The sequence below is a fragment of the Diceros bicornis genome, chromosome 5, assembly GCF_020826845.1.
Source record: "Diceros bicornis minor isolate mBicDic1 chromosome 5, mDicBic1.mat.cur, whole genome shotgun sequence".
NCBI classification, from domain to species: Eukaryota; Metazoa; Chordata; class Mammalia; order Perissodactyla; family Rhinocerotidae; genus Diceros; species Diceros bicornis.
Window position 1 is genome coordinate 90596936 of NC_080744.1, and position 17262 is coordinate 90614197.

The 17262-nt window shown below is 40.7% G+C and overlaps 1 protein-coding gene across 1 annotated transcript in view; it reads left to right on the forward strand.

Moving 5' to 3' along the window:
- The window catches only part of AGBL1 (AGBL carboxypeptidase 1), a 360791-nt gene that overhangs the window by 323781 nt on the left and 19748 nt on the right, over window positions 1-17262 (forward strand). Inside the window, exon 18 of the mRNA XM_058540551.1 lies at window positions 9325-9454. Within this exon, the coding sequence (XP_058396534.1) occupies window positions 9325-9454 (130 nt within the window). The remainder of the gene's footprint in view (window positions 1-9324; window positions 9455-17262) is intronic.

A 17262-nucleotide genomic window follows, 5' to 3' on the forward strand; every position in this document is an offset into this window, starting at 1 on the left:
CCATCTTCCTCCACTTTATATGTGGATGCCGCCACAGCATGGCTTGACAAGTGGTGCGTCGGTGAGCGCCCGGGATCCAAACCGGCAAACCCCAGGCCACCTCAGCGGAGCGTGAGCACTTAACTGCTTGTGCCACTGGGCCAGCCCCTTTTTTTTTTGAAATAATTTGTCGGTCAGAAAAGTCATAATAATTATACAAAAAAATCCTGTATATCTTTTACTCACCTTCCTCAAATGCTAACATCTCATATATCTATAGTATAATGACCAAAATCAGGAAATGAACATCAATACGCTAGTATTAATTATTCCACAGACATTATTCAGATTTCACCAATTGTGCCAACAATGTCCTTTTCCCAGGATCACAACATTGCATTTAGTAGTTATGTCATCTCAATCTCCTTCAATCTAGAATAGTTCCTCAGTCTCCTTTTGTTTTTCTTGATCTTGACATGTTTGATGAGTACTGGTCTGTTATTTGGAGAATGTGACTTAACTTGGGCTTGCGTGATGTTTCTTCATGATTAAATTCAGATTTTGGTCTTTGGCAAGAGCACCACGTAGGTGATGTTGTGCTCTTCTCAGTTCCTCGTATCAGAGCATCAGTGGGTGTGTGATATTGCTATGTGTCACTGAAGGTGACGTAAACTTTGATCGTGTGGGTAAGATGGTATCTGCCAGGTTTCTTAACCAAAAAGTTACTATTTTTCCCTTTGGGAATTAACAAGTATCTTGTGGGGAGATGCTCTGAGTCTACCTAAATGTTCTGTTACTCATCATACTGTCACCCACTAATTTTAGCATCCATTGATGATTCTTGCTTGCCACTATTACTACTGTGATGTTTGCCAAATGTAACTTTTTTATTTTCCTTCACTCCTTCTATATTTACTAACTGGAATTCTACTGAAATGAAGTATTTCTTCTCTGCTATTTATTTATTTATTTATATCTGTACAGACTTATGAAAATTTACTTTATTCTAAGGGCAATAATATGTTACTATTATTATTGATTTTATTGTTCAAATCTTATCATATTTGGTCATTGTGATTGCCTTGCAGGTGATTCTTCTGTCATTTCAACATGTCCCCATTATTTTTGAGTACTTCTTTATTTTCTGGTACCATAATATGTTCTAGACTGATAATCTTCTTTCTCAGCCCCCCCCCCCCCCGAAACCAGGCATTTCTTTAAGAAGTCCTGGTTCCTTTGATTAAATAATGGTACTTAGAAACTGAGATCTGGACATGTTATATGTTCATTGCTACTAGGGTGTTATTATTTCTAGGTCCTTCCAAAAGATAGAACTGGGAAATAGTTATACGAACACAGACACATTTGTATCTATTTCTTTACCTATCTCTTTATACAAAATCGTGAGTTCATGCTGATACCTCTGATTCCAATACAACATTACAGAGTTTATTTATTTTTAACTCCTTTCTTTTTTTAAAAAAATTTTATTTATTTATTTATTTTCCCCCAAAGCCCCAGTAGATAGTTGTATGTCATAGCTGCACATCCTTCTAGTTGCTGTATGTGGGATGCGGCCTCAGCATGGCTGGAGAAGCGGTGCATCGGTATGCGCCCGGGATCCGAACCCAGGCTGCCAGCAGTGGAGCGTGTGCGCTTAACCACTAAGCCACGGGGCCGGCCCTTGTAACTCCTTTCTGTGACAATGAGAAACCTGGTTGTTATTATTCATAATAGATTTACTTATTTACTCAATCCTAGAATATACACAAAATAGTTTTAGAATTGCTAGCTCAGAATGCATACTGCTGTGAAAAACAAATTTGTGTGCTGTTGTTTTTGTCTTTAGCCTTACAGTATATAGCCACAATTTTGTTTTCTAAAGTTACTTAGGTCAGTTATTTTTTTCTTATTTCCATCAGTGTTATTTATTTGCCATAGACTTTAATTTCATTTGTAACTGTTTGTAATCCATTTTGGGTTCTATTCATGGTTCTCTCATGGTTGATTATATTTATATATTTATATGAGTACGTAAAACATTAACATGGTTCTAAAAGTTGGAACAATACAAAAAGGTATGGTCAGAGAAGTATCGCTTGTCCTTCATCCGTCCTACCCCATTCCCATTCATCCATTTTTTATACCCTGCGTCCACCTACCTTCTGTAAGTAATCAATCTAAATTAGTTTCTGATTTATCTTTCTTGTCGTTTTTTGCACAAATGAATAGATGCATGTATATTTTCTTATATTGCCTTTATTCTTACATATGCGTTTTATATTTTATACAATTTTTTATCACTTATCTATATATCCTGAAAATGACCATTCCATATCAGTTCACAGAGACCTTTCTCTCTCTCTCTCTCTTTTTTTTGTGAGGAATATTAGCCCTGAGATAACATCTGATGCTCATGCTCACTTATATGAGCATTTACTTTTGTATGTTAACATTATATCCTGTTACCTTACTGCATTATTTATTGTTTGAGTTAATCATTGGCTTTCTAGGTATACTGTCATATCATCTACAAATAGATATGATTTCACATCTTTACCAATTAGTATGCTTCTGATTGATGTTTCTTGTCTAAGTTCATTAGATAGTACTTCTAGTTATATGTTGAATAGTCATGGAGATAGTGGTCTTCATTACCTTGTTTCTGATCTTAGTGGAAATTCCTCTAGTGTTTCTCTGTTAACTAAGATTCATCCTTTAAGATTTTAATGATTTTTGGCTTTAGTGATATATATATATATAAAATATGAAATTAGAATTGATGGATACTTTCTAAACACACACAACCACACACACACCCTCACACAAACAGAAAGTATCCATTAAGTCTTATTTTCTTGATTATCTTTGTCAGGAATGAATGTTGAATTTTTTCAATGGATTTTTTTTTCTTTTTTTAACTTTATGGAGATAATCGTTAGTCCTTGATTTTTAAAAATTTTCTTTTATAATTTCCCATTCTAACAACTTTTTGCAAAGATTATTAATGGATTTAAAATTTCAGAAATTAAACAAATTATTCTTACTCATATCTGGTAAATAATATTATGTATCCAAAATGTCAGCCGGTTGCAATAGGCGACTTGAAGTGATTATTGACTGGCTGATCTCAGAATTGGTGGCACAGCCTAAAGTTTCACTGATGACTAGTGTGTGTTTGGCAAATTCTTCACAGATAGTTGTTGGTCTCAAGATATAGCTTTAGAAAGGTCTACCTTAAAATATTAACTGTTTCAATGGGAGCCATATCTGTTTTTATTGAGTCAGTTGTATATGGGATCAAGTCCTGTGTAGAAATGTGAATGAACTGGTTCCATATTCTTGATTTCCACAAGTGATATTGTAGGGCTCACACTGTGTTTGCCAGGCCGACCTACCCCTCAATCCTGTCTGGTCTGATTGCAGCTTGTCCTTCCTTATTATCTTTTGAGTTGTTCCATTGGATGTTTGCATATTATGAAGTCAGACTTGTCAAGATAACTTAGAGAAAACACGTTTTCATCTTAACTCTATGTTGGTTTTCAAATTAAAACATGCAAGAGACTAACACAATATTGGGGAAAATGGGTGGACAGGTAACGGGGGGTGGGGGGCGTCTCTCTAAACTTTTGGAGCTGGCGCTGCTCTGGGTGTGAGATGCTAGAGATTCTAAATAGCCTGGGTTCTAGGTTCCTGGAATTGTGGTGGCAATAAAGCCCTTTATAAAGTACATGATTCCTTTGTAAGGGTTAATTTTATTTCTTTCCTTAAGGTATAGTATAAAGCACTGCTTCTCACAATAAATGTGCATGCAGATTCCCTGAGGATCTTGTTAAGATGCAGATTCTGGGGTGGGACCCAAGCTTCTGCATATCTAACAAGCTCCCACAGGATGCTGATGCTGCCCTTCGGTGACCATGCTTTGAGGAACAAGGGAATAAAGAACACCTAGTTTAGATTTGGATTGATCTAGGTTCACGTGTCAACTCTGGGTACTTTATTTAACAAAGCTGACATTTGAACTTAGGTCAGTTCTCTGCTCCATCTTGTAAAGACTTGGGCTTTCCTATACCTGGGCTCTCGAGTTATCAGGCCTCGGGCAACACATTGCTGGGTTCTTGGGGGTGTTGAGAGACATTTGGGTTTGGTCTCTTCTATTCCACTGCTCTCTAGATTATTGACTGTCTGAGGATTTTGCATGACAAAAAATATCCTGAAGATAATGGTATGTCCTTGGCAACCCTGGTGGTTTGAGCTTTACAACAACTGTGGCCTTAAGATGAAGCTGCCTTTTGGTCTTCTCTCTTTCCTCTCTCTCCATCTAAGGAACATTTATCTGAAAAGCTCTGGGTGCAGTGTCTGGCTGATAGTGCCCCATGCTGTTCTGTCGTGTTTCTAAAGCTTCTGTGCTTCTCATTACCTTTATCAATATTCTCCTCGTGCACCCAGGCTGCCTCCTGTTAGTAGGACGTGCAGTGAATGGTGAAGCCGCTTGCTAAATCTCAAACATGCTGCCTCTCTTTAGACTTCAGAGCTGGCTGTGCCAGGGGCACTAATATTATCAAGCCTGGCGTCATTCATTCAATCTGATGGGCCTCATCTCTCCATTTCTCAGTCACGGATGGGGGATTTTTGAATCATTTTATTGTCTGATTTTAGCTTTATAGATTTTCTGTTAGGAAGTGAGTCACTTTTCCTCTTTCTTTCTCTGACTACGGTCCTTCCTTTGCTTCAGGGGTCCTGGTAGCTCAGGGTCTGCTTGTCAAAGCCCTTGGTTATATTACTTGTTTCTTAGTCTCTGGTCAGGGTAATCCCTGTTCTCAGTAGATACATAAAATCCACAATTAATGTTAAAAGAGTGATTTCTAGTGATGTCACTTCCCTTTAGTCTGTCTGGCATTTAAGGCTCTCCTTTACTCGGGATCCCATGCAGTTGGTGGCTTCTGTTCAGTGACCTGTTAGGACTGGCCCTGCTTATTCACTGCTGGATAATTTTAGCCGAGATGCTTTCGTTTGGTCATAAAATTACCATATTTTGAGGAGATCAGGAACTTTTTTTTTTTTTTTAAGGGAAGGAGTGTGTCTTACCAAAACCTGCAAGTTTAATGGTTAGAGCTCCTAGACACAGGATGCGAAAGCCTGAAAGGAGCAGGCAGAGAATGCGTACGTGAAGAAATCAGAGGTAAAAATCGGGAGTGAGGGTGCCGGAGGCAGAGGGGAGGGTGCACGCCCCACCTAACACATTCAAAGTCGATGTAAAGCAATCGGGCCCAATTCTGGTCAGGGCTCCTCCTTATTTTTATTTATTTATTTTTTTGGTGAGGAAGATTGGCCCTGGACTGACATCTGTGCCCGTCTTCCTCTACTTTCTATGTGGGAGGCTGCCACAGCATGGCTTGATGAGCAGTGTGTAGGTCCACGCCTGGGATCTGACTCTGAACCTGTGAACCCATGAATCCTGGGCTGCCGAAGCGGAGCACATGAACTTAACCACTACGCTATCAGGCCAGCCCCACTGGGATCCTCCTTTTGAAACACCTCTTGGAATCTAGGATCTAGCATTAGGGGGACCAGCTGTCCTGGTTTATGGGAGACTGAGGGGCTTCTTGGGATGTAGGAATTTCAAGGCTAAAACTGCAACATTCCTGGACAAACGGGATGGTTGGTCACCTAGATCTAGCACACTTTGTGCATAGAAGCTTTATCTTAGACTGTAGTTAAAATAAAGCTTTTTTTAAAAAAAATCAGGAGGACTAATTGGATCAAATGACTTCACCTGTGAAAATCAAAAGGCAGTTTTTTTTTTTTTTTTTATCTGTAAGTTTGCAATTTTCAGTGGGGAAAAAAATAGCACAATGCTCACCATTTTATTCTCCTTATAAGCAAAGCAGGACTTCAAACTCTGTTTGAGGGATGACCCCTTTTCAGAAATGAGAGGCACTGAATTTATTGCCAGCCAGTCATAGCTGTCCATCTGCTAATTCTCTCCACATAGAGGGAGCAGCTGTCATTTCAGAAATGCTACAGTAGATAATAAGATGGTGTGCATTTCATCTTCAAATGCTTAAAACAAATCCCTGGGAAGAGCAGCACCAGTTCCTCTGACTACATGAATCTCTGATATTTTTAACACAAATGCCAAATGGATTTGGAGATTGGAAGCACATGGATTTGCTTTAAAAGGAAAAGCACTCAAGTTAGGTGTAGTACACATTGTAATAATCTGCAATTGCATAGATATAGAATGGCTGAAGCCATAGGCACACACAGAGATACTCTCAAAATCACAGCCACTCATAGAGCCCTGGATGCAAAAACGAACATATGGGCCTCCCAAATCCATACAACCTACGTGTACTCAAGGAACTCATCATTGTCTCCATCCCTGCAAAACAAACAAAATTTAACCCCAAACTAACAGCTTCCCTATCTCACATTGGCTCAATTTCTCTCCAAATCCATGTACTTTGATCATCTTAGATGCCATCCTTGCCTTTGTATTCTTTAACAGCTTAAAGTCCAATCAGCAATTTATATTTGTAATTCCTTTGCATCTTCTTAGATGATTTTTTTCTCTTCAGTCCCATTGTCTTCCACCCTTTAGCATGCTCAAGTCAACTGGCACTTATAACTGACCACAGCCTCTTGTCCAAGGTTCCTAGCCAAGATTCTTCTCTCTTCCAATCAACCTATATATAGCTCCCTGATTATTCTTCATAAGGAAAAGAAATTAGGATCGGGTAAGGAACCAAGGAACATAGTCCAAGTGGTTCTATGCATCCCTGAGCACTATAGATATGGATGATGTAGATACAGATATAGATGGGGATGTGCATGTGGGTATAGGTATAGGTGGGGACATGTCATGGATATGTATATAGATGTGGATGTGACATGGATATAGATACAGGTGGAGATAAGTAATAGAGATATTTCTCCATGGAGATATCTATAATATATATCATTTCATTTGATCCTCAAAATAATCCTGGGAGGTAGGTTAGGTATACCAATATATTTTGCATGTGAGAATATTGACTCTCAAAGAGGCTCCAAAATCCCATACCTGGTGACAGAGGCTTATTCTGATTGCAGCACAAAACTTTATTTTTTGTATTTTTAGGAATTATAATCTAGAATGAATGGTATTTCTGCTATGTGGTAACCTATGAGCCTTTTCCATGTAGACATGGTCCCTGAACGTAGTCTCCACAGAGCATATGGAAAGAAGAGGTGGAGAAAGTTGACACAGGGTTGCTGGCTGTTGGACACACAGAATGCCTGCATCTTCATTTACACCAACAGAAATGCTCTTAAGGGTCCTCGACTGATTTCATCAATTTCGATGTTACAAGGGAAAAACAAATCCCGAGTATTGATGAGAATCCAGGTCAAGGCAAGGAGAATCACAGAGCACTTAAAGAGAATCCTGAGGTTCTGGGATGTTGTTCCTGCAAGAACCTTGATTTGAGAAAAGAATTCATGTAAACACAGCAAATGTGCTCAGGAACAAGTCTGGGATGCCTGCTTCTTTCCGTTGCTATTGGCATTAAAGATCTGCTTCATATTTTATCTTCATCCTTGGTCGCCAGACAGAACAGATAAACCCTATTTCTAGATGTCATTCCTACTAAAAAGAGGAAGGGGGAAAAAAAAGCAGGAAAAGAACAAAATGTCAGAGAGGAAGATGCAAAAAACCTACCATTTCTCAAGTCAAAATATTTTAACGGTGAAATCGGGATAAATTATTAATCTAAAGATTTTCGGTTTCCAGTGATCTGTAAGAGAGGGCTGACAAGCAGCAGGAAACTAATATTTAAAGATAATTTCAGAAACATGAAGATGAAAAAGTGGTGAAAAGAGGAGGCTGGACCTTTTTCCTTCTACTTCCAAGATTTATTGAAAATAGTGGTTTTTTTAAAAAAACAAAAAAAGTATCTGATTCTACATTTAAATGCTAGTGCATTTATTCATTCCAAATTATTGACTGAATACCAACTCTGAAATGGTTACCATCTTGGGGTTTTGATGGTAACAAAGAAACCGTTCTTGCCCCCAGGAAGCTCGAAGTCTTATGGGGAAAGCAAGAGAAGTTAAAAGAAAAAAAAAAAAAAAAGAACCCATCTCAAGTGGTTTTATAAGAACTCTCATTAAGGGGATGTCAGGATGCTATTGCAACACACAGGAGCAGAACGTAACGGCCTGGGGACTAGGGAAAGTTTCCCTGCAGGGCTGATCTCCTGAAAGTTGAATAGGTAGGAAGGGATGGAGCTGGGGGGAGTATTGACAATGGACCACAGGCACAAATGCTTAGAGGGAAACATAAGCAATTTGATTGAGCTGGAGTACAGAAGGACAAGGGCAGTAGGAGATGGGGGTTCGCAGGGCTAGGCCATCGAGATGCCATACTGCCCCTCCCACTCTGTGGCACCTTGCTTGTTAGCCCTATGGAGTAAATAACATCCTAGCAGGACTGCTGGGAGTCTCCCTTGAGCATGGGCTGCACTTGGTAATCTCTAGTGGTCTTGGGCTTTTAGGACAACCCTACCTGACAGCTCAGCATCTCAGCTTCTTTCCCTCTGAATTGAAGGCAGTGCTATTACTAATCAGCTGTGTCATGTTTGTAAAGTAACTCGATATTTTCAAATGTGGACATCTCCATTTCCCAAATGAAGGGATGTGTGATTTTGAGCTAATTTCTAGCTCTAATATTCCATGATGATGTCTTTGAAAAAGATATTGTGGCTCTGTGGGTAGATGTCAAGCTTTCTGTTCATCTGTATGGACAGAAAGGAAGCAGTGTGATAGGAGAAAGAGCTTTATTCTTTTTCAGAGGCAAACAGACTTGGATGTGAAGCCTAGATCTTAGTTATGTGATCTTGAGCCATTTATTTAATCATTTCTAAGCTTCAGCCTCTTCATTGGGGTGCAATAACATCCACCTGGCAGTTATTGGGCCAGCTGGAAATATCATATGCAACACACCCAGCATGATAGATTGAGCTCAACTTATTTGTAGAATTGAGGGTCCCAGAGCCTAGAGAAATTTTCCAAATTTGTTCTCCATGGATGTATACAGCAGGGAACTACATCTCCCAAACTTTTTCTTAAAATGCTGATAACCCAATATCAAGTCAAATATGGTTTCCAGTTCTTTTTGGGGCTGTGAATAATCACGACACTTTGGGAGCTTAAAGGACAGATCTGCAGCTTTCTGGACATCTGCAATTGAAGCCAATTGGGCAGAAGTCAGATTCATTAGTTTAATTGTTTGTCTTGTCGAGCTTTATTTTCTCAAGTTATTTTCTTCTAAATGTGTATTTATTTGCTTGTTTGTTCCCACAGTCACAGATGCTCACTGAGAGGAGAGGATTTGAACAGACAATGGCTCTCTCCCAGTGCTCATCTCCAGCCAACCATTTACCATGCCAAAGGACTCCTCTACTACCTGAGCAGCATCGGCCGGAGTCCTGTGGTGAGTCACTTCCTTCTGCCTCTATACTTTTTTCTGGTTCCATCTACCTTCCAGGAGGCAGATTACTTGCTATCAAAGCAAGAAAACCAGATACAAGCTCAGGACCTGTGTGTGACACGCTCTAATGGGGGATGTATTCATTTCCTAGGGCTGCCATAACAAAGTACCACAAACTGGGAGGCTTAAAATAACAGAAACCTATTCTGTCACATTTTTGGAGGCTAGAAGTCTGAAATCAAGGTGTGAGCAGACCAGGATCTCTCTGAAAGCTCTAGGAAAGAACCCTTCATTGCCTCTTCCTAGCATCTGGTGGTTGCCAGGAATCCTTAGTGTCCATCGGCTTCTGGCAGCACAACTCCAATTTCTGCCTCTGTCTTCACATGGCCATCTTTCCTCTATGTGTGTCTGTGTAGAAATTTCCCTCTTTTTATAAGGACAGCAGTCATTGGATTAGGGCCCACTCTAATTCAGCATGGTCTCATCTTAATTTGATTACATCTACAAAAATCCTATTTCCAAATAAGGTCCCATTTACAGATACTGGGAATTCAAGCTTCAATATATTTCTTTGGGAGCTACAATTTAACCCACAACAGGGTTAACCCATTGGTTCAATACTTATTGGTGAAAACTGGGCAAGGAATTGCATTTCTTCCCATTTCCTGGATCTTTATTTTTCTGTTTTTTCAGTTATTGGTCAAGAAAGAAAAGTATATACCTAGTAAATAGTGTTTGGAAAAAATCCTCTAGGTGTTCATATTCATGTTCAACTAGTACTTATTAAATTCCAAGATGATTCTGGCACCGTTCTATGCATATTTCATATCTAGGCTTTTCTACCAAGCCTACAGCAACTGTGCAATTGATAAAGAACAGACTATTTGAAACCAGAGGCTTAGGCTCGAGATAAGAAAGGAGGCAATGGTAGCCAAGCAACTGTATGAAAACAATCATTTACTGACTACAAATTGTAAACATACCTGTCTGCATATGTCCAAATTTAGAGTGCTTACCTAAGCAAAGGAACTTAAAATAGCCTGGAGAAGCTCACAGATGGGCCAACTCAATCACCTCTACCATTAACCACTTTTTGACATATGCTGTGTCATCAAAACAGTGGCACATTCAGTGAATATCTATTGAAACAACGGATATCTAATACAGAATCTTATTTAAATCTCAAAAAGATTAGGTCAGTGATTTCCCTGAGGTCACTGGGAAGTGTATGGCATTGTTGAGATTCAGTTCTGATCTTTGTACCCTGTGACCCCATTTCTCTTCATCACTTACTCTTTGAGAGTGTTTTGGGGGTCCTCAAGACTATCCTCAGGTTCAGTGATTCTCTGGAAGGACTCACCAAACTCAGAATAGCTGTTATCCTCATAATTATGGGGTATTACAGTAAAAGAATACAGATTGTAATCAGCAAAGGTAAAAGGCATGCAGGGCAGAGTCCAGGAGAGATAGGTGTAAGTTTTCAGGTGTCCACTCCCAGTGGAGTTGTTTGGACAGTGCTTAATTCTCCAGCAATGATAATGTGATAACATGTAGAGTATTGCCAACCAGGGAAGCTCACCTGAACCTTGGTGTCTAGGAATTTTGTTGGGGTTCAGTTGGTAACCATGAAGTGCCCCACATGGCTGATCTTAGTAACTCAATCTCCAGCCCCTTCAGAGGTCAAACTGACACTTTGTGGCCCAAGACCACACCATAAATTACATTGTCACCATTAACCATCTAGCATGGCCCAAGCCCTCAGGTAAAGAAAGACACTCTTATCCAGAGGCATATTCCAGGGATATCATAGTGATCTACCACGAGCCAGTCAAGGGCCAGACCTTTCTTTGGAATGTGCAGAGTTTGAACACATCAGACTTGCTGAGTCAACCCTTTAGTGCAAAAAGAGCAAAACATACCCCTTCGCCCTAAGAATCCTTGTTCTACTCTGGTCAAAATGCTCAATATTTTCTGCTAAGCCTTACCTTCCCATTCAAGGAGACGCGGTAATCTATTCTGTCTATCCTCTAGAAGCAAGTTCACGGCCCGCATAGCAGAGCACGAATCTCATGGTCAAGGCCTGGAAAAAGTGTGTTTTCTGAGTAGAAAGCCTTAGCCTCTGGAAGGAGAGAGAGACTTACAGGGAAAGAGGTCCCTACCTGATACACATTTAAACACACACATATTCAACCCATAATAAACAGGATTCCTCTCTGCTCTGACAACTCTAATTGAAGAGCAGAACAATTATTTTAAACCATGACAGGTGAAAGGCTTGTTTAAAAATATAAATAAACATTAATTCGCTGTAAACATGACAGCCACAGACTTATTTCCTGCTGGGACCATCTGAGAGGTGGGCGAGAAACCGCTGAGTGCTAAATGCTATTCACAGTGTTACAAAGCTCTCTAATGGGTTCAACATCACCTTTTAGTTACCTATAAGGCTATATTTAACCAGCCTCCTGCTGATAGCAGAAGCTGTCACTCATTCAGTACTCAGGCTTGTCCTGTAATGGGGAGATTTCCACTGTCAAGATTGACTCTTTGGCTACATGGTTGCAGATTAACTGTGACTCTACCCAGCCTCTGACTCTTATGAAAATATTTCCTGAACCATCGGGAAGCCACTTTCTGGTGGCTAGGAGGTTCTACCTATTCTTAATGGTACTCAGCCATCTGTCTAATGGTGGGTAGAATAATATGAACTCCTGGGACCAATGAAAATGTGAGACAGTGAGAGCAAGCAGTAACCTGATACTGCTGGGGATTGCTAAAGACCAGACAAGTTATTCAGTTTATAAGCAAGATGGCAATATTCACATATTGTTTCATCCATCATTCCATCCATCCACCCAACCATCTATCCATCCATCCACCCATCTGCCCACCTATCTCTCCATCCATCCACCCATCCATCTGTCCTTTCACGGATCTGGGCAGTCATCCATTCATTTACATGATGCATATATAATCAATCACTGTGCTAGGTGCCAGGGGGACAAAGCCAATTGAAAAAAAAAAAAAGTCCTTTCCTTTGAAGAGTCCATAGTTTACTTTGGTAGAAAGTGGAGTCAAGTCTGCAAAGAAACCAATGTAGTATAAAATGGTCAAAACTGTAACAAAGTCGTGTGTGTGTTGTTGTAGGAACACAAATACGGGGATGAGTCGTTTTCCCTCGGAATTATGGAAAAGCTAGAGACTGGAGGTGCCATTTGAGCTGGGCTTGAAAGACGAGTAACAGTTTTCCTTGGTTTTTATTATAGTAAGGCTGAGGAATATGCTTTCTGCAGAGAGTCTACAGGCCTGACTATGCTCTCTTAGATCTTCTGCTTTGTGAAATTGGAGTTCTGGCAGGTTTTCTATGCTTGGGGTCACCACACAGGGCAAAGGAAAGGAAGCTTTTCATTATCTGATGGCAGAGACTCATCTGATATCACACTGACCTTATGGTCCTTTTCCTGTTTTCTTTTTTTGCTGAGGAAGATTCACCCTGAGCTAATGTCTATGCCAATCTTCCTCTATTTTGTGGGTCGCCAACACGGCATGGCTGCCGATGAGTGGTGGTAGGTCTGTGCCTGGGAACCGAACCCGGGCCGCTGAAGTGGAGCACACTGAACTTAACCACTAGGCCACAGGGCTGGCCTTCTTATTTTCTTGAATTCCGATTTTTTGTCTCTCTTGTTTGTTAGAGGGTCAGGACATCTGCTCCAGATGTTGGATCCAAAAACCCAGAAACATAGTAAATATTGATATATTCCTACATTGGAAAGCTATTGGCAATAAAAAATAAAACAATGACAAAAATGACCTACTGATATACTAAACAATGTGGATGAACTTCAGAAACGTGTTGACTGAAGTACGCTAGACACTAAAGAGTATGTATACTATGTTTCTATTTATGTAAAGTTCAAAATCAGTAAATCTATAAAGATAGAAATCAGAAGAGTGGTTGCCTCTAGAAGGGTATTAACTAATAGGGGCCAGAAGGGAACTTTCTAGGTTAGTGGAAATGTTCTATATTTTGATTGAAGAGTGAATTACACGAAAACTCATTGACTTGTACATTCAAGATCTGTGCATTTCGCTCTGGGTACACACTTAGCTAATAACAGAAAGTTAAGGATAAATTAATCAAAGCAAAGTTACAGAGTGTTGAAATGCAACTAGGAGATAAAGGGGCTGCCCAAAATAAGACCCACAACTTAAAGGCATGCAGTTCAAGCCAAGGAAGACATCATTGCTAGAACAGAATAGAAAGCCTTTAGAAGAAGATCTATTTAGAAGTCAGAAAGATCCAGTCAGAGAAAAGGCATGCAAGCAGAGAAGCCCAAAGAAGCAGACAGGCCCAACAGTCAGCTAAGTGGGAGGCCTTGAATTGGTTCCTCTTTGTTGAGCTCCCCACAAGGTTAGAAGGCACCTAGGGGACAGTCAGGCACAGCTTAGGGGCATGGAGGAAAGCTCTCAGGCTCCAGCAAGCACCCGGGAAGCCAGGCCAACAGCCTCTTCTGAGTTGCTGTGTTGCAATGGGCATGGTCCCTGTGCCACTGCAAACACTCTGGGTTTCAGAATTAGGAGAGGCATCGATTCCCATCCTCTTGGCTCTCACTATGGGAGCGTGTGTTGGTAAAGGGATTTCAGTGCTCTTTGAAGAGCTCATTGATTTCCTTTTACAACTTGCACAAACTAAGCCGCTTTCTGCCAAGGGACAGGGCGGGCATATTTTGGTTTTATTTTTCTCTAGAGCCCAATGGAACAGAATTTTTAGCTACTTAAATGATTTTCCTGGTCTTATTCTGTCCCACTGGCATATGTTTTTAGTTAATCAGCTTCTTTTAAGAGAGGCACAAAAGGAGAGGGCAAGAAGGGATGGCATTTCCCATCCTAAAACCTTGTCTACAGGGGACTCAAGTTCATCTATACATACTATTTATTTTGTCTCCACGTTATTCCCCAGAAGTGGCAGAAGAACAAGTGTTATTTTTGCTTATTTTCGTTGACTCATGCTAAGGCACTAAATCTAGCATTCTTCTCTTTTTGTATTTGAGGATATAACAGGGAAAAAGAAAAAATAAATCCTGCTGCCATAATTGGGGGAGGGGTACAGAATGCCCGTGGAGGTTCTGGGTAAAAAAATTTAAATTTGATTCCATATTCTTTTATTTAAATTGGTTCCCATGCTAACAGAATAAAGATTAAACAGTTGTTCTCTAACCTACTAGAAAACGTGTTTTGTGTGTATTTTTATAGACACAAATACTCCAGATTTAAGTGAATTGCTAAAGTTTCTTGGATAAACTTATGTTGAAAAGTGAAGGGAATTTTTCCTCTTTCTCCTTTGGTAGTATCTCCAATGTACCTTCTATGTATCACAGAGCTGGAAATCTAGGGTCCTCCGTATGCCACAGGAAGGGCCAGATTTTTCAAAGAAGTCTGAGCAAGTTTCCTATTTTTCACTTTTTATGGGATGGAGTGAGGTGAGGAGGTGAGGTGGAGGGGAAAATAGGAGGGTAGTTGCCTGGATCACTATTTCCCTTCAGCCCCGTGAAGCTGCCTACAGCTGGTGGAAATGGGGAGAAGGCAAGAAATGCGTGGAGGGCCAGATGGACTAGATTTTCTATAAGCCTCCGTTAACCTTAGAAGTCGAACCTCTTCTGAAAATTTGGATGATATCCTCCTTTCAGGACTTTTTCGCTGATTAAGGATGAGTACAAAATCTTAGCACTATGACTGGCACATATCAGGCATTCAAATAAATAGCAGACATTAAAATTATTATTACTTATCAGAAAGGTACTATATACAAAACAAAGCCATATATTAGACTGTATGTGTTTGCATTAATTTACATGGACTCTTTCAGTGTAATTGTAATATTTTGGAAAGAAGGCCATTGTAATATATAACACTGGGATGGCAGAAAACCTCCTCCAGCATTATATAACATATAATAAAGGGTCCCACTGTGGGCAGTCTCATAACTGGTTAGTTATTAATGCATTCTGCTGAGTTTAATGTGGAAATTTTCACCCCAAATTAGCCACTGGAAGGAGCTGCTTTTCTAAGGCCATGTTGGAACTTTGGCCCATAATGGCCCAATTTAAGTGAAAGTTTCTCACTTTAGGAAAGGGAATGGAGCAGAAAATCCCTTTTCAGGTAGTTATAGGAATAAATTCTGCACACGCCCCCTGTGGTTAACCTCAGCCATGACTAGATGTTGCAGATAACTCAGATGAAACACTTTAAGGAGAGAGCATGGCTGTCAATAAAAGGTTTGGGAGATGTGGTCTTGCAACAGGGCTCTTGGAGGATAATTGAACATGTCACCAATATCATTTTCCTCACAGAGATGTTTACTCCACTCAGGAGTTTGGGCTGAATGCTGCCTGCAAAATATTGTGCACGAACTGGAATCTCCAGGGCTTTAGAGAGCCTTGCTTGGTTTAATTGGAAGCACTGCAGTTCTGGGTTTCCATCACATTCCCCAGAATTTGCCTCCTTGCAGCTCCAGCCTCGCCTTCATTTTCCTGTGGCAATGGTATAAATAATGCAGAGCTCTCACTGCTGGGAAGCAGGAACAAGACCCAGATGTCAGGAATGGAAAACACAATAGCTTCAAGCTGGCAAAGCAGAGCGGTAAACACAATCAGTGAGAGGTGGGCCATGGGGAGCGGGGGAACGGCTAGGGGAGGTGTGTTTGAGATGGGGGGGGTAACCTCTTGAACAAGGGGCCCAGTTAACTTGCAGAGGAACCAGAATAGGACGAAGGAATGGAGTGGAAAGAGGGGAAGGCATGTGAGGAGCATAGTAATGTGGCCCTGAGCAGACTCTTTGCTGAGCAAGCAATGATGGAACTCACGTTTGCATGAATTAAATTAACCTTGCAATTTAGCTCAGACGAGAATTCATCGGAAAAGGTAGTAGGGAGATGCATAAGAGCCTAATTTCAAAATTGTAATCCAATGCACACCATGTACTTTGCTGATGAAGAAAGCGAGACACAGGGGTATCAGTTTAGCCCAGAGCCAACAAGTTAAAAACTAACCACTCCAGCTCAAATAAAACAAAACTTAACAAAATGAAACCTTCAGATCTACATCTCTTCCTAAGTTCCTTGCCTTGAGGAAAAGCACAATCATCATCATTTCCTTTTTTTTTTTTTGTGAGGGAGATCAGCCCTGAGCTAACATCCATGCTAATCCTCCTCTTTTTGCTGAGGAAGACCGGCTCTGAGCTAACATCTAGTGCCAATCCTCCTCCTTTATTTTCCCCAAGGCCCCAGTAGATAGTTGTATGTCATAGTTGCACATCCTTCTAGTTGCTGTATGTGGGACGCGGCCTCAGCATGGCCAGAGACGCAGTGTGTCGGTGTGCGCCTGGGATCCGAACCCGGGCCTCCAGTAGCGGAGCACGCGCACTTAACCGCTAAACCACAGGGCCGGCCCTTGCCTATTACCTTAATCTGGAAATCCAAGTGTTATTCTTAACCTCTTCCTCACTGAGTCCCTGAATCCGTTTAGTCTTCAACTCCTATAGATTTTACTTTATTGCTCTCTCACCAAATGGTCTTTCTCTCCATACTTACATCTGCTGCCCTAAGCTAGGCCCGTGTCATCTCTGGCTCAGTCCCTCCCATCCATTCTTCTAGTGATCTGATCGTGCTGCTTTTCCATGCTCAAATACTTGAATGGTTCCTTCACCATCTTCAGGAAAATGTCCAGACATCCTAGGATGGCATACAAGTGCATTAATGATCTGACCACTGTCCACTTTGGCAGATACCTAAGATCCATTCTCCTTTCACTCTA